We start from the raw sequence: 21,160 nt of genomic DNA on the forward strand, positions 1-21,160 counted from the left end.
TTAATAAAGGCCATTGCTTTAAAATAACTGGGCTGACATTCCCAGAGTGGTTACCCACGCAGTGGTCAGAAGGATTTTGATCTGAAGTGGAACCTTTTAAAGAGCCTAATGTGTGTTTTTAATTAAGGTACTTTTAACTCTATTGCATTTTAACTTAAATAGAAATACCTCCGCCTAGAACAGCCCCACCCACCGTCCAACCGGTTCTTGGTCCTCCCCGTTAAAAAAAAAAAAAAAGAGTCTCTTGGGATCGCCTGCGTGACGTCACGTCACCGCGTCCACAGGCTTAAATACGTACAGGCGCGCAAGCTGTCACCGGGAGACACGGGCTGGAAAATCTTATGGAAAATCAACCCAGCCTTGAAATATAAATAACAGCTGCTCTTTTGATCGCGTACTTGAAGTATAAAAGCCGCAAAGTATGGAGCACTGCTGGAGATTCACGGAGGGTACCTCCCAACAGGAGCTGCTTTACAGCTCCCGCAGCTAGCCCCTGTGAGCCTCTATTTTTGCAGGCACACAGGCACAGGTTTTTATTTTGCGGTACTGCATAGGTTAGCCTCTGTTTTCATCCAGGGTTAGCCAGCTCTCTGCGTTTATTCATCTGTACCGGCTCAACATCCGTCTGCTCCCAAGAGGACATGTCCGGGACCCACTGCTAAGTCTGTTTTCTCACAGAAATTTAAAATTATTTAGTGAAAATGAAGTCGTCTCTGGCTCCTGGGATAAGACTTATCACCAACTTTTCTCGGGATAGTTGGTAAGTTTCCATTCTTATTGTCCTCTTGGCGCACACGCAGCCCTCTAATGGAGACTGCTGCTTCTTATCTCTGCTAAATGATTGACTCAAACTAGTCGATAAACCGTCAGAATGTGAACTGTTCTGGGACCAGTAAATCCAGAGACATTATCATGTAACCAGCTATTGTTTTATATGTCTCAGTTCCTGTTATAAATGTATTACTACTTCTTGTTTTCATCGGGTTTTCTATACCCGGCACGTCTGGTTTCCCCTATGCGAATCTAGAGTCCCACCAATCTCCATTCAAGAAATTGACATTTTAAGAGGTGGCTGGACCCAGGTTCCAGTGTCGACCACTGGGTAATTTTGCAATAACTAAAAACTGTCGAAAAGTGATCTATACCTCCAGATTTATCAGGAAATAAAGTGTCAGTAAAGTGCCATTCCATTATATTTCCTGCTTTTCTAAATCTGACTGAATATAGAAAATAGACATTTTTCTTAAGACAACTCAGGCTCCTCAGGTATGTTTTGTAAATGCAGGCTGTTTTTGCTGGTTACCAAGCTGGAAAACTGCAAGCCACCAAAAAGTTACAAATTGCACAGATTTTATGGAATACAATGAAAAAATAAAAAAGGAACTGCGGCTGCAGTAAAGACTGAAACTAACTGGGTGAATCTTGAAGAGAGTTTTCATCAGTGAGTCTCATGAGGATTCTGTAGCTCAGAATGAGTCGGACCAGTCTGATAGATTGATCCCCACCAAAAGAAAAGCCAGCGACTGATAAAAAGCATCTTTAAAGTCTTAAAATGTTTGAGGAAAGGAGACTACACGAGAGTAGGAAGAGTATCATGTGACTCAACTTCAGCTTCCCTTTATTTCAGTTTCATATACTTTGAGAAGGTCACATTGAAATTATTAAAGCAAATGATTGAATTATTGACCCACATTGTGCCGCACAAACAAAATGTTTGTCTCACACACAGTTTGTTATTAACAAAGGATGTGCCCGTAACTCCTCCCGCCATATCTGCTTGGAACACTCCTGCAGTCCATTGTGGTTTGCCATGATAATAACAGCCGGAATATGAAAACCATTCAATGACCATATGTACAGCATAGTCTAAATTTCTCCAAAAACAAAGATCAAACTAAATAATCAAATGATGATAATAAGACAAAACTGAATGTTTCATAAACAATGATGATGATAGTTAGGGTTTATGTTTGTTTACCACCTTCTGAAAGCATTTTTTTATGCACAGTCTTCACCATAAAGTTTATCCTTTCAGACAAATGTGCGTCTTATTTGTGTTTGTCCTGATTCCTGCTTGTTTAAACACACTTTTGTACTGTATCTCTCAAATTCCAAGCAATTTAAGTGAGATCACTAGACTAAAAGAACTTAAGGTTCACATTCCCTTTGAAGAGTCACAGATAAACTTTCAAAGGTCATAAACTAATTAAAAGTATACTTTGAATTATTTAACACTCTTGCATCTCAAATTAACACGTTATACTCCAAGTATAATGTGAGCACTGAGGATACTTTTTCCACTAATTAACTTGTGTTGTTTAGCCAGCATGAAAACAACTGATCTGTGAGTTTGTTACCCAAATAAATATTTCTATGTCCGTGGAAAGTTTTACCGTTTCGTGTCATATGTTTGTGCTGGAGGCATTTTAATTGATGTCACTGCATGATTAATAAACATACCTTAGTTTTTCTCTTTGTAGATTTATTTTTATTATTCTGTTTTAATATTTTGAATAATAAAGATAATTTGATTGTCATTGTTTAATGATTTTGGTTCTAATGTGTCTGTTTCTGCAGGTATCGTGGTTTTATTCTCATCCTCACCTTCCTGTTCTACACAGCCTATCACTTGTCACGGAAACCTATCAGCATCGTTAAGGTGACTGGAACAGTTGAATTTCTTTTTATGTACACTATTAACAGTGTTTTTGCAGGATCAAATGCTCTCTAGGAAAACAGAACATGTCTCTCTTATCTTGTACTTTTTACCCTCAGAAATGGATAAAATCTTTACCATAACACTGCTCACTCAGGCCATTTGTTATCTCCTTACAGATATAGTGATTAAATCTAATTTCTAACATTCAATCTTTAGCTTGTCACATGATCAGGGAGACAACAGAAGATAAGCAATTTAAAAAAAATAACTTTATCTACATATAACTCAGACACAGCCACAATTAAAGGTATTCATGTCCTTTACAAATTCATAGAAATTAACAACCGAAGCACAAAAGCTGCTAGAAAAGCAAACGGCTCTAAAGGACGTCTGCTGAATATGCTAAAGGGATTTTAAACATCTATCATGTGATACTCAGGTGAAAGGATTACCATTGCCTGTTTTGCCTGTAAGTCCTGTTGAACTGGGACGTAAAGCTAACGGCTAATTTCCTGTACCCATATATGTCTTCTTTCATGAGCTGTTGTTTCAATCAAAGATAGTCAAGCAACAATTGAAAGTGTTTGCATGACACAGCAATGGTTTGCAAATGAAGGCTTTTAAAGTCAAATGCTGTAAAAGCCCCTCATTGTTTAAATTACAAAGTATTCATGAACTGGTCATAAAACAATCACAGGCTGTGATCCTTTCACCCTGAGAGGTGCAGTGTGTTGTTTGTGGTAATAGTGGTATCCTGGCATATTCTTATACTGTATCTTTATACATTTATACACCTATAGAAGATAATTTTTTATCTTTGGCTCTTCATTTACTTGTGTCAACTACTGTTTTAGTCATTTCAATTGGTTTCTTTCCACGTTCTTCTCTCGCACTCAGAGTGAACTGCACAGAAACTGCTCCAACGTCATTCAGCCAAAAGACATTAATATAACCAATAATGATACCTGGTGCGATTGGCCACCCTTTGGTAAGTCCTTTAATTGCTGTCATTAATGCTCACTTTGGAAACACAACTTCTAGTAGATGGGATTTTGGACAATTGCAGCTCTCAGAAAGTTTCAGTGTACCAAATTATTACTACACATGATTTATCAGTTGGTTAGGTGTTCGCAGTGGAAAAAGTGGCATATGCATGCATAGGAGGAGCTGCTGTGGTGAAGCAGCTTCTTGAAGCTCTGAAACTCAAAAAAAACCCAAGGAAAATGGAGACTTTGTTTGTCGTCTGTAGTACCCTAGAAATTCCAAGTATGTTGATGCATGATTACCTACTGCGAAGGACATGCTGTACGCTGATAACTAAATAGTTTGTAGTGTGGGTGTAGATTTTGTCTGAGACCGGAGGCCAAATTATAGAGGTGTTCAAGTAAATTTTACACCTTTTCTAGATCATTTTATGATGAAAACATCAAAATCAGCCACTATGAGATACTACAAAATAAACTGGTGGTTTTGCTCTGGTTTTATATTTGTGTTTTTATATTTTTTTTATATTAGAGTTTTTGGTTAAAGTCCATCAGCTGCTGCTGACTCACGTATAGTTGTCTTTACTTGTTGGCATTAGTATTATAGGTCATTTAAACCACATACACAGCTACACTGTGGCCAGAAGTTGAGGTTAATAGATGAAATCTGCAGTACCTGGAACTTTTTGGGGAAAAGTCAGGTGGAGAGTTAAGCTTAGTTGATGCTCTAAATCCACATAGAGGCTGCACTGTCGTGGCCAAGGTTGTTGTTTGCGTTTGTGCTTGTGAGCTGCTGTGAAACTGAGCTGATCATGTGGGACCTGCAGCTGATAAATATTTAACTTTTAGTTAATGTTACAGAAACACAGAAAAGAGTTAAGTGTTCAAAGCTGCACTGGAATAATACTGGCTATAAGATAGATACAATTACATCTTCTACAACAGAGAGAATTACCACCAGTTGCACTTGTCATAGTTCCTGTGCTCTGTGGTTACTTTTCTGGGAAGTTTAAAAGCAGCTAAATTACAGGGATTACATTAAAAGGGTCCTACTATCATTCCTTCTTCTTTCTTAAGCAACTTTAAGTCTGGGGTTAAGTTTGCAGCTTGAATCTAGTCCAGCTGTGATCGTGTGAGAGCCTGTAATAGGTTAGTAGTCCATCATATGGTCAGACCAGAGAGCCAGACAACTCTGTGTTCACAGATCTGCCTGTGAACACAGACGTCCCACCCATCAGTTCATTCAAAATGTTTTTTTTGCGAATAAACCAATCAGAAGAAAGTTGACATAAAGGGGACCGTTAAAGATAGAAGAGCTATTAATAATATTAATTAGGCATATATTATGATGTTGTTTAGCAACAGCCTAGCAACAGACTAAGTTCACTGACCAAACAACATTATAGCATAGGCATGTGGTAGTAAGATAAACAAGAATTATTTTATTAATGACAGGAATAAAATGAGGAGCTGGGAATGAGATTAACAGGTCCAGATCTCTGCTGCAGTTTTGTGTCTGTGAGCCGTACTAATTGACGAAGACCTCACAAAATCATACGTGCCGATACGGAGAAAAGTAACAGTTTTCTCTGTTTTCTCGTTAAAGACCAGGACAACTATCAGACACTGTTTGGGGTCTTGGATAACTGCTTTCTGGTTGCTTATGCCATCGGGATGTTTTTCAGGTTTGTATTTGCTGTTTTTGGCTGACCGTGTTGTGTTTTTGTCTGAGAGGGCATGTGCTGCACTGACTAATAATCATCTCTCATGTTCTCAGTGGGATATTTGGTGAGCGTCTCCCTCTGCGGTACTACCTGAGTATTGGGATGTTGATGAGTGGGTTGTTCACATGTCTGTTTGGCCTCGGCTTCTACTGGAACATCCACTCACTGGGGTACTACGCCTTCGTCCAGGTAAACAAACAAATCCACAAACCTGCACTTTAATTTACTTTCTGATTCATGTATCCTGTTCTATTTTATTATTGCAATTGTGGGGCATATGACTGTGATATCATTTATAAATAAGAGCTGGAATGTGAGCTCATCAGCCACACATTAGCTGATTTAGGTTGCTAGCATGAAAGTGGTGGTTTCGTTAGCCACACACTTGAGAAAGTAAATGGGTAAATGTCCTGTAATTGTTTTAATGTTAAATCCACTATTAGACAAAAACAGGGGAAGAGAGTGTTGAAACATTTTGACACTTTCTAGATTTAAAAAATTAAAGGAGTGAGTTTGACTTTTTGCTGTCACCTGACTGACCCCGCCCTCACTCTTTCTTTACTACTGCAAACCTGACTGAGCTAAACTGAAATTATAGACTCTCTTTGAAGCTGATTAATCTAACACTTGGACACAAATGAAAAGCGAAGTGCGGTTTTACAGGATTTAACTTAATCTTTACTGAACAGCAGCCAGCTGCAGTGACCGTGGAGAGCTTCCCTGGAGCTATCAGCTATCAGTGCTCCTTCAGAGACAAAAACCCAGATGGAGATGCTGCATAAATACACTGTGTTTACAGTTCAATTTGTGACATAAAGTAAAGTTAAATTGAGCTGTTGTATTAGTCTAAGAGAGAAAGTAGATTTGCATCCTTTTATCTTATGTTGCACAAGCCTTTTGTTTACATTTCTAAACAGATTGTCTTTAAATCTCTTTTTCTCTGCTGAGAATGAGGAAACTTTGATTTGCTATAAACAAAATTGTGTCCATTTTGGAAACAACTGCAGCATACAAAAAAACTGCATTAGGTGGAAAAAATAAGGGAAGTGCAGTGATCAGATGAGCTGTCTCTTGCTGACCTCAGGTTTTACTGAGCGCTGAGCTCTGTAGAAATGTTTTCTCTCACTCAGTGCCTCGTCCTAAACAAAGGCGCTGTCAGAAAAGTGTTATTTCACTTCAGGGCTTTTTTCACACCTTTTGACCACTAATAATCACACGCCAATGGCTTGGATTAGCTCAGAAACAAGTGAAAAAATTAGCTTCAGCCACAGCTTAGGCTATTTGCCTTCCCATAAATTAGGGATGCCAGTAATGAGACTATTTATTCTGTTTTTTAAGTTTTTAAATCTAAACCTCAACTTAAAAAAACCTGGAGATATTTGATTTATAGATATATAAAAAGCAGAAAAGCTGCACACCCTTATCTTTGAGATGAGTTTGTCCGCCTATAAATGCAGGAAAATATTTATTTATTAAATTTTTCTGACCTTTGTGCAGTTGCCAGATTGCAGTATTGTTTTGCACCTCTGAAGTGTCACATGAGCTTCACACGCGTCACATGACCAGCAGTCAAATTCCATCAGCACTTCTCAGGAAAGCATGGAAAGTTAATCAAGTCCACAGTTTTAATAAAAATAAGATCCATTCAATAAATGGAGAATGAGTTTATTCTAGGGTCTTTACCTCAAACTTGAATTGAAGAAAAAAAAGCCGTCTATGGCAATAGAGAAATTGAAATCTGTGACCGGAAGTATTTAAAAGACTGGGTCAACAGTATTTATTTCATTTATGATCCTGTATATTTTAACCTGTTAACATTTGCACTTTAGGTATAGATATTGAGCATCTCTTACAGGCGTGAGAGCTCTGCAGGTCAGTGCAGACCTCTCTTAGCAGCTTTTCCACTTGAACGTGCACAGATCACATGGCGGCTTAGTCACTCTTAGATCACAATTATCACATGATTGGTGTAGGAATGTTGAGAATCTGTGTTTGTTGATCTCTTCTTCTTTTCCTCTTTATGCGGAGTTTACAGGGTTTCACGAAGAACGTTAACACAGTCCAGGTTCTCTTTCTGTTTCATTCTGCAGGTCATGAACGGGCTGGTGCAGACCACCGGTTGGCCAGCAGTGGTGGCTTGTGTTGGCAACTGGTTTGGAAAGGGGAAGTAAGTAGTGGGGGAGAATTCATGCTGAATGTGCATTATAAATGTTTTTTTTTTCCCCCTTCTTTTTTCTTTCTTTTTTTGATGGCAGCAGAATGAAACACAAGCACATTGTCAAACCAGGCTTGGTTGTAGGTCAGACCACACTCTCATCATAAATTAAAGTTATGAGCCTGAACAACTGGTTCTCACTGAAGTAGAACTACAAGCACAGCAAGCAGACAGACATCAGATTAAGAATATATAATTGGCTGTATAAATACACTAAAGAAAGGGGCAGGGAACAGAAAAAAGAACAATATTTATAGTAACAGTCACATGTCTGTCAGTGTTTGCACTGCTGCTATTGATTATGTCCACCTCAGCCAGTCAAAGAAGTTAGGTTACACTAAAAAGAAGATTGCATGTGTACATAGGTGATGACTATTGACAAGATCTAATTGACTGCCATTATCAATTCCGCTTATAGGTCGGATTCTCGATCAGTTCCCTTATTAACTCCTCATCAATTCTGAGTGCAAAACTATTGATATCTTTGAGTCTGAACACGGTGTCCAGTTCAAAATAAGCTTACATGTGACTTAGGTGTGCAAAAGTTGTCATAAGTTTGAAATCGTAGTTTTGCAAGCATTCATCAAAGATGTCGATTAGCTGCGTGAAAGTGATTCTCAGCTAGAAGCAGTTATGTGATGTCAGTGGTTCACATGTACTCTCGCCGCTCAGTGCAAAGTCCATGTTTTGTGCTCTGAAGTGTCTTATTGTTAAGCTTTAAATAGGTAATCAATCGTCGATGCAACGTTTTAGAAAATCTGCTGGAGTCTTTGTGTTAGGGGAATTGCTGTAAGCCTGCCTTTACCTGACATATGTAATCATATGTCAGGTGCAACATATTTATATGATAAAGAAAAGCATCAGGAGTAAATATGAGGCACTTACATACGAAATTTTAGCTTCAACGGATAAAAGGACTGTTCTCTTTTTCATTCATCTCCATAATTTTGCTTGTAACTGCTCTGATCTTTGCTCATACTGAGGCTCCCGGCTTGCGGCTGGCTGAACTGTGGATAACTTTAGCTTGAGACACTTTTCCCATGTAACGTGGCTACATGCTACAGGTTGACTACAAACTATTTAACAATATAAACCTGGATATTTATGGACATAAAAAACAAAAACATCTGTTATCAGTTTCTGGCAGATGACTGCTTTTTAACACAGAACTGATCCCTCACCTGTCACTCAACTCAAATATCATTTTGTAAACCCAGACAAGTAACAAATACGAGGATTTTGACAGAGTAAACCTCTCGAAAAATCCCCATATTTGAGAATTGAAACTCATCATTTTACTGTCATTCTATTAATTTCTCAATGACTCCCCTCAGCTTACGAGTAGAGGCACCTCTGCAGCTTTGTATCGACCATAATGATTTTTTTACTCCAAAGAAAATCTCAATATGAAGTTTCAGGCAGACATCTCAGTTGGAACTAATTTAGCAGATTGACAGATCTGGAGTGGAGAGATAACCTGTGTGAACCGCTGCATCTGGAAGTCCTGCACAGGCGGTGCATGAGAATGACATACATCATGTTTTAGAACTGGATACTGAATACTCTAGCACCTGCACAAAAATCCTGCAAAGTTCACCAAATGTCAATTTCACCAGATTTTTTCTGGCCATATCGACAAACATCTTAAGTTTTTTTTACCTTAATCAAAATGTGAGAGAAAATGGATATCATGCTTATTAGTCAGTTAAACAATCAGCTTGTTCTTATGTACATTTGTAATCTGGCTAAGCCTGTTTTCCTGCCTCTAAGATATGTTAACCATTGTCTGGGTCCTGCAAATCTCTTGTGCTCCTGGATTCAGAGTATCAGAGACCACAAGAAATGATTGTGAATCATCACAGCACACACGCTCTCTCAGATAAAAAGGCAACAAGGTCAGCCAAAAAAAGCACACACAAACCTGGAAAACACCCCGATGGCTTTATCCAAGACCCTGCACAGCGTCTGATAGTTCTAGAGAAACAGGAAACAGATAAAACTCTTTCATTTCTCCATTTATAAATTCATAACGTTTATAAATGTGTGTTTTTACTGGCTTTCCACTCACAAAAGTGGTGACAGCTGACACACACATGACAGTTTTAGGCCTTAATTTGTGGCTCACAGACATTACTTATACATTTGTCACATTGTTCACATGTATAACAGAAGCAAAGCATAGTAGGCCCCATTTAAACCCCAGTAGTGATCTCTGTTTTAATGCAGCAGAGCACTAATTAAGTTCTTGCCTACTTTTTACTTCTCCAAATGTCCTCAGTGCATAACAACAACATAAAGGCATGCTGAAAAGCTTCAAGACTCCAGTTCAGCATTCATGAATTCATTTTTTAAAACTGACTTTCAGCAGGACAAGTTCTCGTGACCTTTTCTGTTTTGATTGCCAGGCGTGGCTTCATCATGGGTGTGTGGAACTCCCACACCTCAGTGGGAAACATCCTGGGCTCCCTCATTGCGGGCGTCTTCGTCTCCACGGCGTGGGGATTATCCTTCATCGTCCCCGGAATCATCATCGCCTGCACTGGGGTCCTGTGCTTCTTCTTCCTGGTTGAGAGTGAGTTTCCGTTTGCCAGACAAAATCCAAAATACTTCCCCAAAGTGAGCTTTAAAGTTTAATGTCTCCCGTCCCATTTCGTCCTTTCTCTTTCCAGAGCCTGAAGACGTGAACTGCTCATCTCCCCAGCATCATGTAAGTTACAAAAGCAACGCATACTTTCCCCTGTTTGCATGAAAAAGACTGTTTGAGCTGTTTATTTGTGTGTCAGAGTGGTCAGGAGAGGAGTCAGGAGGGTGGTGAGACGGCGCCTCTCTTGCGGGACTCATCCATTGTTGATCCATCCATCAATGGCGCCATCTCCACTGAGCCAGACGTGATTGTTGAGGAGCACAGCGAGGCCATCAGCTTCCTCGGAGCGCTGTGCATACCTGTGAGTGGAAATGGCACCTTTAATCACAGAAATGTGATTGATTGGCTTTGAATGTGCAGATATTTGTGCCGTATTTTACAGTAACATTTTCCCATCACGCTGAGTTTAACTCAAGGGTTGAAAATTGCTAACTTTGGCTCCACCTAGTGGCTAATTAAAAATATCACTCCAAACAAACGTTATAAAAACTATTTTAAAGTTTCTTTAACAATGAAAAATATTCACAAATTGTTTTTATATTTATATTATTAAAGTTGAGGTTGTCAGACTGTTTTTGTCACAGCTGTGTGGCTGAACTGGTCACTTAAATGAAAAGGAGCCGTTATCAATATTTTTAACGAGACTTTTGTTTCTTCGAAAGTCACAAATCCATGCGGCTCGTGTGAAAACGGCTCTGTGTGTTTATCCTGTTAAAGATGGGAGGGACAGTGATTGGTCCTTTAATCTCATTGTTATGTTTGCTTTGCTGATAATGAGACTATAGTGTTGCCTAGTAACAAATAAGACAAATTTTACACAACAATTAGAGACCAATTCATGCGTCACTGCTTATCACCTTTACTTCACTCACTTTGACTTGATCACTCTCGTGATGATGATCGTTTTTACTGTTAAGGGATTACCTCTTCTTTTCTTTTCTTTTTTTTTTGCTCCAACCAATCAGCAGCGAGCGACTTATCCGCCAGACAGCATGGAGAGCGCTGCAGTAGTCGCCTGGGGGCACTTAATGCTTTTTCTTTTTTTTTCTTCAACTGTCAAAGAAACAGTTGATTTTTCCAGTCAGTGTTTATTATGACTTTAGGAAAGAACCTGTCATGTATGAGAAAAAATTACTTTCCCATAAATATCCCTGTCACAAAGACCCGCCCTCCTGGGTGTTTCTGCTGGAAACAGCAACGATTCTGTTGGAATAACGTTGAATGTGAATCGCAGGTAATGATCAGGAATTTACGTGAGTATGTGTTAGGAAAAATAAGGAAAAATAAGACAAAATAACAAGCAGTTTAACTGCAACTCTATAAATTTAGCCTGTGCAAATAGTCCTGATCGAGACTGAGTTATAACTTTTTTCCACTCTTCAGTATGCCTGGTTAACAAACACTACCAGTGGGTTTTATGATTAGTGATAACATGGTGAATTTCTGCTGTTTGTTACACTATCTGAACTGTTAAACTGTTTCTATGAGTCACCTCTTTCTTTGTGATCAGCTATTCATCAGTGGTATGAAGACAGGTTTGCATGAACAGGTCCTGAGCAGTGAATGAGTTAAGCATAGATACATGGATACACATTAAATACATTATAGGTACCTGTGTTCATGTATATCTCCCAGGGAACTAGGAGAAACCATAGTCATCTGCAATCATATGTGCACTTAAAAAAAGGTTGTGTTTTTTTTTAATCACCTCAAATTGTTCTATGCATGCGGAAAGGCCCATGCAGGTGAGAAGGTCTAAGAAATTCAGAATCCATGAGGTGACTCGCAGTCATTTCCCAATGCCTTTGAATAAACTGGAATTAAGCGATGTCCTCACTGTGGGTTCATGAGAAAGAGTCAGAGCTGTTTTGAAAACCGTGCATGGATTTGACACGCAACTCTGCTCCTGTCATTGTATCAGAAGGGGAGGGTGTTTGATTTCCACCTGTATTGCACCTCTCTGATGGTTAACGGTGAATTACAGGATGACAGACACTTTAAGTTGCTTCTGGGGTTTTTTTCATGATGTTTTCTGTCTCTCAGGGTGTGGTGGAGTTCTCGCTCTGTCTGCTTTTTGCCAAACTGGTTAGCTACACCTTCCTCTACTGGCTTCCCCTCTACATCTCAAATGTTGGTCAGTATTTACACACATCATTTTACTATTAAGATAACCTAATGATCAGTTCACGTGATTTAAAGTAGTTTTTAGAGTTAATGCATTTGTTTTGTTTTTGTTTTTTTAGCACATTTTGAGGCAAAAGAAGCAGGAGATATGTCCACATTATTTGATGTCGGAGGAATCTTGGGTAAGCTTTGAGTCTTGTTTGATTTGTAAAGTCACTCAGTCAGTTCAGTTTTTGTCAGAAATAAATATGCAGAACGTGATGCAAAAATGCATCATTGCAGTGTGATTGTGTCACATACGGCTGTGTGACAGGCGGGATTTGGACCCAAATGCAGAAAATAAATTCAAGACTTTAGCTTGAATGCTGTAACCCTAAAGGAATGCTAAAAGTAAAAATGTTTGCACAATAGGAAACCAAAATATCAGAAATATCATGAAACACAGGAGAAGGAGGTGCAGAGCATTGAGGAACGACATGAGGAAGGGCAAAGGGAGAACTGGGGTTATAAATACACACAAGATAATAAGGAAGATCAGAAACACCTGGGAACACAGCTTGTACAAATCTGGGATACAAGACTAGGAAAGGAAAACTGAATGTTAAACACACGAGACAAAGGTTACAAAAATAATACAGGAAAAAGCAAGACAGGGACACCTAACACAGAGACAGATGGTCAGATATGGTACAGGGAAACATGAGGGAGACCTGAAGACCAAACTCCGAGTACAAACAACAACAGCTGTAACAGCGGATAAATACAAGTGAAATATACAAAGGTGAAAACTACGCAGTAAGCAAAATTATAATAAATAAATATATAATACATATATAGTTATATTAAACTAAATATAAACAATTATAAGTAGTGATACCTTAGTCTTCTGTAGAAACAAAGACCTTTAAAATTAAAACTAAAAACTTTTTTGAACACTTGTTTTTAATGAATTCTTAATATTAAAATCTCCCAATTTTATGCGGTCAAAATCTTAACTTCAGCTTTTAACCTTTAAATAACCTTTAATTAACCTTTAAATTTGTGCAGTTTTCACTATTCAAAGTTTAATATATCGCATAATATCGATGCTCAGTGATAGCCATAGAACAAAAGGATTCTGAATTTAGGCAAGATTTCAGGTTGTGAAGTTTGAGTGGGTGGTGAGGTAGATGTGAAGTTTTGAAGCCGTGAACATTTCATGCAGGTATCTCCTGCTCTTAAACAGTTATGGGGGTTCAACAATTGTGGAAAAAATAAGACAACTTAAAAGGTGTCAAATTTTCAACCCGCCCGTATGTAGTTCAAGAGACCGTAACTCTGAAAATATTTGTGGGAAGAAGGAAAAACTTTTCACAATAATCTGACTGAACTGTCTTTGTGTCTGCAGGAGGCATCTTGGCGGGCCTTGTGTCTGACTACACTGGGGGGAGGGCATCGACGTGCTGCGTCATGCTGGTTGCTGCTGCCCCCATGGTGAGTGTCACCTCTTATATTAGATTAATAATACGATTGTGGAGCAGTGAAAATGGACGGGGGGTGGGAGGGTTTTAAAAATCCAAGAGGTCTACAGCACTTTCATTTAAATAACTAACACTTGTCATGGTTAGAGGCTTCTGCATACAAGCCTTCATCATGGGTAAAAAAACTCCAATTTATTAAGTGCATCTTGCTAGTATTGGGTTGGACCCTCTTTTACCTCCAGAACTGCGTTAATTCTTCATGGCATCGATTGAACAAGGTGCTGGAAACACTCATCTGAGATTTAGGTCCATATTGAGACGACAGCATCACACAGTTTCTGTAGGATGTGACTCTCCCGTTCCACCATATCCCAAAGGTGCTCAATTGGATTGAGATCTGGTCACTGTGGAGGCCATTTGAGCACAGTGAACTCATTCTTATGTTCAAGAAACCGTTTGAAGTTGTTAAAAACAAGTGTAAAAACTTAAAATAAGTTTTCAGCAAGTTCAAGTTTTTTTACAGAAAATCACTAAGTGTGTGGGAGGTGTGACTAAAACAACACTGTGATGTCATGCTTCATGAAAGATCAACACCCAGTCTAAGAGTGCTGTTTAAAAAGGATAGGTATATATGTATTACGCTTTTGATACTCCTTATGATCATGTGGTGACAATAAGAAAAAAAACATGGATTATCTTCAGCTTTATAGTTGAGGGACCGTTGTTGTCCACTGGGACCAGATTTGTTCCATTCAAAATAAGAAAAACTCGCTGAAATATGGAAACAGACAGTATATATACAGACAGTATATTCTGCTGTTCACAAAAGTCAATCACAAGTGTGTGCTGGTGTTTTTGATTGGATTACATATTTTGTACAGCCTTTTTTGTGTTCATGCAATTTTTTTTGTAACATCTAGTAAAAAAAAACAAAACAGAGAAATTAATTTAGTTGCAGCTTATACGTAAAACTGTATCAATGTTAAGTGTTATTTTGATACTGGCTCCATGTTAGTGTAACCACAATAAGGTCATTTTACCAAAAAAACACAAATAGAAGAAATGATTATTGATCTCAGACACTGTAACATTGAATGCAAAGCCAGTGTTATTCATAGCATGGACTTGCAGATAGAGCACCAACAGCTCAAATCATAAAAATCAGAAAAAATAAGGAGATTTAAGTGTTTTGTTTTTGTCTTTGTTTTTTTCAAATCTGCTGGTTTTAAGTAATAATGACACAGCATTGTTAACGCCTGCTCCAAAAGCAGGGAGATTTCTCTCACTGGGGTAAAAATTATTAATCATTCTGACCACATTTTGTCATCCGAGTTCAGGAAGCTGCTCTCAGGTTGCCACTACCATATACCCAAGGAACAAGGAGATACTTAAAATCTGTTATTCCTTTGAATATTCGATCATGTAACTCTGAAAGGGGTCATTTAGATTCACTACTCTCATTGTTTGTTGATCTGTGCCTTGACATGCAGCACTTTTTGTAATCAGTGTGCGGGTAAGCTGCAAATGAATCACCCTTTTTTGGATCAGTAAAATTATTTGAATCTGAATATACATGTTTTGTACTCAGTATTTATATAAAATAAAGTCTGAGCTCTGACAGGTTAAAGTAGAAGCTTTTAGCGAGGATTTAAAAGTTTAAAAGAGGCAAATCAGGTTTCAACGGGCAGCAACTGAACACATTTAGGAACTACCAGCTGTGTCAGGTCAGGTGATTAAAGTGTATTTAATGTTTTTGACAGGATGATATTTCACACTGATGTGAGAGATGTTTCTGGCAGTAGGTCGATGTAATAATTGTCACCCATGTGCAGATTTTCCACAATTAGTTGGAGTGGCTGATTATTTGTTTTGCTCTCTTCTCAGCTTTTCCTCTATAATTACATTGGGCAGAGGAGCCTTGGTACTACAATCGGTAAGACTGCTTTATTTTGTCATTTTTAACTTTGATACTAATCACATTAAAAACACCTTGTTGTTTGTTGTTAAAATGTTTACTCAAATTACATTCTTGTATAAAGTTTAAGAGTTTATGACACAATATTATGGAGTGTATGTAGTGTATGGTAATGATTGTAAACTGGACACTTTGCCAACATCAAAGTAAAATTCAAGAATATTAGGAGACAGGAAGTATTGCACAGTAAAGCATTTTTGATAATCAAGACGTCTTGAAATTGATCACAAGATGCAATGAGGTTTTTCATTGATTGATTGATCATGTTTTCAGAAGAAAGAAAGATTTCAGAGTTATTAATTCATTATTTGAGTATAGATAACTCACAGATGCTTTACATTTGCTTACACTGGCCTGATCTGAACCCAGCTCGAACTGAAAATAGATTAGATAGACTTGTTGTGGATTCAGCCCTCACTTATACTTTTTCTTTCTGTGTAGGTATGCTGTTATTGTGTGGAGCCCTGGTGAATGGACCTTATGCTCTTATCACAACTGCTGTATCTGCTGACCTGGTAAGGTCTAAGGCATCATGGGAAATCCTTTGCTTTACTTAAAAATGTCTCCGCCATTGGCATAACGATGCTTCTGTTGCCACAGGGGACACATGAGAGTCTGAAAGGAAACGCCAGGGCGCTGTCGACAGTGACCGCAATTATTGATGGGACAGGATCAATAGGTATGCATATCATGGCTGAATGGTAAAAATCTTCATCTTAACTCTTTCATCAGTAATTATCATAATAACTAAGGAACAAACGAGTTGGTTAAGTCAGCAGAGGATTTTAAGCCTCTTTTGTCTAAAAAAAAAAGCCCCCAAAACTTCCAGATGTCACCTGTTCAGCACCAAACTGCAGACAGGTAAAGTTAGCACCCATCTGTTGATCATGGTGGAAGTGTTTGTATTGCCCTCAGGAGTTGGACACTATAAATAGTGCTTACATCTTACTGTTAGTTTGTTTGCCCATGAACTCCTCCTGTGTGAACAGGAGATGAGAAACGAAACCCAACACGCAGGTATATCTTATTCCCCTCGAGGTTTTTTTCTATAGCCGATGTTATTATGATGTCATCAGGTTGCCCAGCAACCACTTGCCAATGAGGTAGACATTGGACTTTACTCATAGTTTACCTATGGCACCATATAAAAGCACTGTATGATCTGTAATTTCACAAAAATGACATCTATAATGTATATCCATAAAACTTTAATTAGGCTTGATGTGTCATCATGTTGCCTAGCAACCACATAACAAAAGACTAAACAGTCCTGTAGCGTGGTCATGTACTAGTATCCATATCATACTCTTTATAAAACATGGAGACTATTAGTTTTAATATAATTAATGCATCCTTGCATTTCTGTCCACATGGTTTAAATTAAAATTAAAAGCATTACATAGAACATAAACAGTTATTTTGTCTTTTGTACTCAGGACAGCAGTTTGTGTAACTGTAAAAAAGAAGATGGAAACTGATGAAGTCCTGAGAGACTAGAAAATTGAGTACTTAATGTGTGATTTAAAAGGAAATGGCTATTTTTCCATTTTGTGTTTTCCCTCCTGACTTTTTCATTTAAGTCTGAATAATTCTTGATGACTTTATGCGTTTACACTTAATGACTTATTTTTATGCTCTCTGCAGGAGCTGCACTGGGTCCTCTGCTGGCCGGTGTGATCTCACCAACTGGCTGGAACAATGTCTTCTACATGCTCATCTCTGCTGACGTCTTAGCCTGCCTGGTCAGAGAGCAATCTTTATCTGTTCACTCACATAGAATAAACTTGTTCCTTTTTAATGCAAATGCCAACCAGTTAATTTAAGGCTTGTTGTGGTGGTTCATCCTAAATTTATTATTGTATCAGCATAAAACCGCTGAGAATGGCTGCAAACAAACATGTATACGGGAAAATGATATTAAACATTGTACGCTCACTGGCCACTTTGTTAGGTACACCTGTTCAGCTGCTTATTAAGGCAAATATCTAATGAGCCAATCACACAGCAGCAACTCGAGCATCACGAACATGAACGTGGTTGTTACCAAGGTGTGCCTAATAAAGTGGGTGAGTGTAACACAACAAAGACAACGAAATTGACAGCTAAAGTTACCAAACAAACAAAATTACAACCTTACAAACAAATTTAGTAATTCATTCATTTAACAAAGAAATAAAGTGCAGTAGGCAGAATGAATCAACAGTCTTCACATTGAAAACATAAGCAGACTGGTGTGAGGTAGCAAAACAAAGCATGTCTGAATAGGCAAAAAGTTGAAAAGGAACAGTAAAAATCTGAAGGCAACTTATTCCAGTTGGAAGCTTTTTTGACAGCTTCCTTTGGTACAAAATGGACATTAAAGAAAAACTGTTCAGAACTTCTTACAGTCTAAAACAAAACAATGTGATAGACTATATAGTTTACTTTAAAAATAAATTGGCACCGGTGAAACTGGCGTCTTGAATAAAGAAGGAGCCGGCTGAGTCTGTGAAACGTTCAATCTGAAATACAATTCTGCAGAGTCGGTTATATTTACCACAAACATAGTAACAGTCTCATGTCATAATAGTCCATTATTGGCAATGTAAGTTACATGACGAGTCTTTGTGTAACATTACTGGTATGTTACTGGTACAATGCAGAATATCGGTGCCTAAGTCGAGACGTTGCAGATGCGAAGCTAAACTCAATTCACTTGATTTATGTTGAGAAAAGGAGCAAACAATAGTTTGCCAATGCTGTCCTGTGGACCTTTATTTCACTAAGCTCCACATGGATCCTTTTTTATTCCTAATGATTTTTAAATATTGTGGTTTGTGAGCATGCCAGAGAACTTATGAGAACAACTCAAACCCCCAACTGACACTTCTTTTGTTTGGCTCCAGTTTTTGTCCAGGCTTGTTTACAAGGAAGCTCAGAGATGGTGTGGGCGTGGACCCAGAGCCAGAGGGTGAGTATCATCGTCAACACCACTGTCTCTTTTTTCAACCTTTACCTTCTTTGTTTACATTCATTTCGGGGAACCCTAGAGATTAAGTAAGCCAATACAGAAAAGACTGATGTTTAAATATGTTTAACACAGCCGGTAAAAATGGAACACAATAGGAAGGCTTTTTACAAAAAAGCCCCAGTTTCTCTAGAGGTTGCATGAAAAGAAGGATGCCTGTGCATTAAAAAGGGAGCTGGGGAAATGTATTAGGATCGTTAATATAATAACTGGAAGCAGGTGGAAGCCACTAGCCTGGCTCTTCCCAGAGGCAACAAAATACACTTTCGAGAAAAAGTAAAGCACAGGAATTAGTTATATTGTGCTAGTTTAATCCAACCCTGAAGTAATTTGTTTTCCTCTGTAAACCTGAACACATCTGCACAGTAATCCAGATTAGGTGTTTTATTATAAACACGAGTCATTTATTCTTCAGAATATACTCACAGAATGAAATGAAATAATCTGAAATCAGTGCATCTCTGTTGTTTGCCTGCTAAGCTAACAGTGTAGCATATGATTATAGTATCGGTTTTCCTGATCAGCCTCTTGACAAATGACCGCGTTGTAAAACTCTACCTGCAGGAATTTTGTCATCCTCTAAACTAACTGTGACTTTTTATTGCAGGTTCAATGAGCTCTGAAATCAAAGTGAAAACCAAAACACACAAAGGGAGGAAACAATGATGAAACTGACCTCACCGTACAACCAACTAACTCTTTTTTTTAACTTCCAACTTGGACAATCTTCTGCTGAGCTGATGATTGAAGCCTTCTAACTGTACGGCAGTATGCTTCTATAAGGAGACAAATGTCTTTTTAAGGACTAATCCACTCATTCTTACTTGTTTTTAATGTTCTTTTAGCATTAAATGGTTTACACTGTTTTTTTCTTATTGGGTCTTTTTTTGTCTCCTTGGTGTTTGTGCCCTTTCAATGCCATTTTAGGCAAACAAGCTGGAACACTGGCTGAGTCAGAAACTGCTTCAGAGGGTTTTAGATGCAGTAGAAAGTCACCGTGTAACTGAAAACTAAGTGTAAGGAACTAAGTAAGGACGTTCTGTGATTTCAAATTTGGAAATTGGCTAACACTTTATAATGTGGCCGTGACCAACAGGGTTCGTGTAACGTGCGACGTGTGTAGTCAGTACAATCAGTGGTGTGAAAGGAAATGATACTGTAAATAATTTTAAATACTGCATACAGACATAAGTACACTGTAATAAAATTTAAGTTGTGAATAAGTAATTTTAAGTACTGTTTAACATTTTTCTTGATAATTTTGCAGAAAAACAAACAATATTTCCGTATGTTACATTGCAAATACGTTGTACTTTTCAGTGTTTTGGTCGTATTATGGGCTGGTTTAACCTTCCAGAGCTTCCAGAAAATTAAAAATGACTTACCTACAAATACTATTTTATGTAATTTTAAGTAGCTAAGTAAGTAATATGACCCCAGCTTCAAAAATTACAGCGGAAACTATTGTGAAATATTGTGTTTTTGGCCCAAATAACAGGAAATTGCACAATACTTAAATTACTAACAGTATAATTTGTGTCTCCTTTATTTTCTTGGAAGTTAGGCAAGGTTAAGCCAATCTATAATACGGCCCATAGTACGACGTACTTATGATGAAAGCTGGGGAATTATTGATTGTTTTTCCACAAAATTACCAAGAAATTAACTACACAGTAGTTTACTTATAGTTAACTAAAGCTAGAGACTGTTGGATCAGATGGTTTTACCAGTCTTGCATGAGGCATGGGGTCATGAAGCTACTTCACTGAAGCTTTTCATGTTAACTTTTTGAAGGAAGATTTTTTTAAGTTGAATAAAAATGCTGTCAGTTCTGCTGCTGTATGTGGTAGATTTAAACTAAAAGAGACGATCGGTTTCTAGTGTAGATTATTGAACAGCAAACAGAAAAATGATTTTTTTCTTATATTGTTTCTTAACACTGTAAAGCCTAAACCGCCGGAAATGCATAATTTTTTTGAAACTTGAATGTTTATTAAGCCTCCTGACAAATAAAAAAAGAAATTTGCACATGATTTTGCTACGCCTGGCATTTCTGTGTAATGTATTGCTTACAGTATGCATGTGTCTGATTGTATACGTCAGGCTTTTCAGGTGGAAAAAAGTCACACTGATGTAAAAGCCATGTATCAAATATGAATAACTTGACATTACAGAGTTAAAGAATCAATACCATGAAGTGTTTTTAAACCACAGTGGATGTGCCTCATTCGTTGTCAGTTAAAAACAAATATTTGATTGTATAGGATTTCCTTACTCATGGGGATATACGAGGGTGGTGAATGACAGGAACATAAAAGCTGCAGCTGAGATGACGATGCCTGATTTCCTGAGGCAAAACTGGAAATCTG

The 21,160-nt window shown here is 38.0% G+C and overlaps 1 protein-coding gene across 1 annotated transcript; it reads left to right on the forward strand.

Annotated features, from left to right (window-relative positions):
* Positions 1 to 285: 285 nt before the first annotated feature.
* slc37a2 (solute carrier family 37 member 2) lies at positions 286 to 20,813 on the forward strand. Its single transcript, XM_063485912.1, has 18 exons — positions 286 to 760; positions 2,578 to 2,659; positions 3,557 to 3,647; positions 5,249 to 5,327; positions 5,420 to 5,555; positions 7,457 to 7,533; positions 9,987 to 10,153; positions 10,251 to 10,288; positions 10,365 to 10,526; positions 12,269 to 12,359; positions 12,469 to 12,531; positions 13,737 to 13,822; positions 15,694 to 15,742; positions 16,226 to 16,299; positions 16,385 to 16,463; positions 17,429 to 17,526; positions 18,670 to 18,734; positions 19,399 to 20,813. Exons 1-18 carry the CDS (start codon positions 702 to 704, stop codon positions 19,412 to 19,414), a joined length of 1,512 nt encoding a protein of 503 aa, XP_063341982.1. The 5' UTR covers positions 286 to 701; the 3' UTR covers positions 19,415 to 20,813.
* The last annotated feature ends 347 nt before the right edge of the window (positions 20,814 to 21,160 follow it).

The sequence above is a fragment of the Pelmatolapia mariae genome, linkage group LG10_11 (genome assembly GCF_036321145.2).
Source record: "Pelmatolapia mariae isolate MD_Pm_ZW linkage group LG10_11, Pm_UMD_F_2, whole genome shotgun sequence".
Taxonomy (NCBI): Eukaryota; Metazoa; Chordata; class Actinopteri; order Cichliformes; family Cichlidae; genus Pelmatolapia; species Pelmatolapia mariae.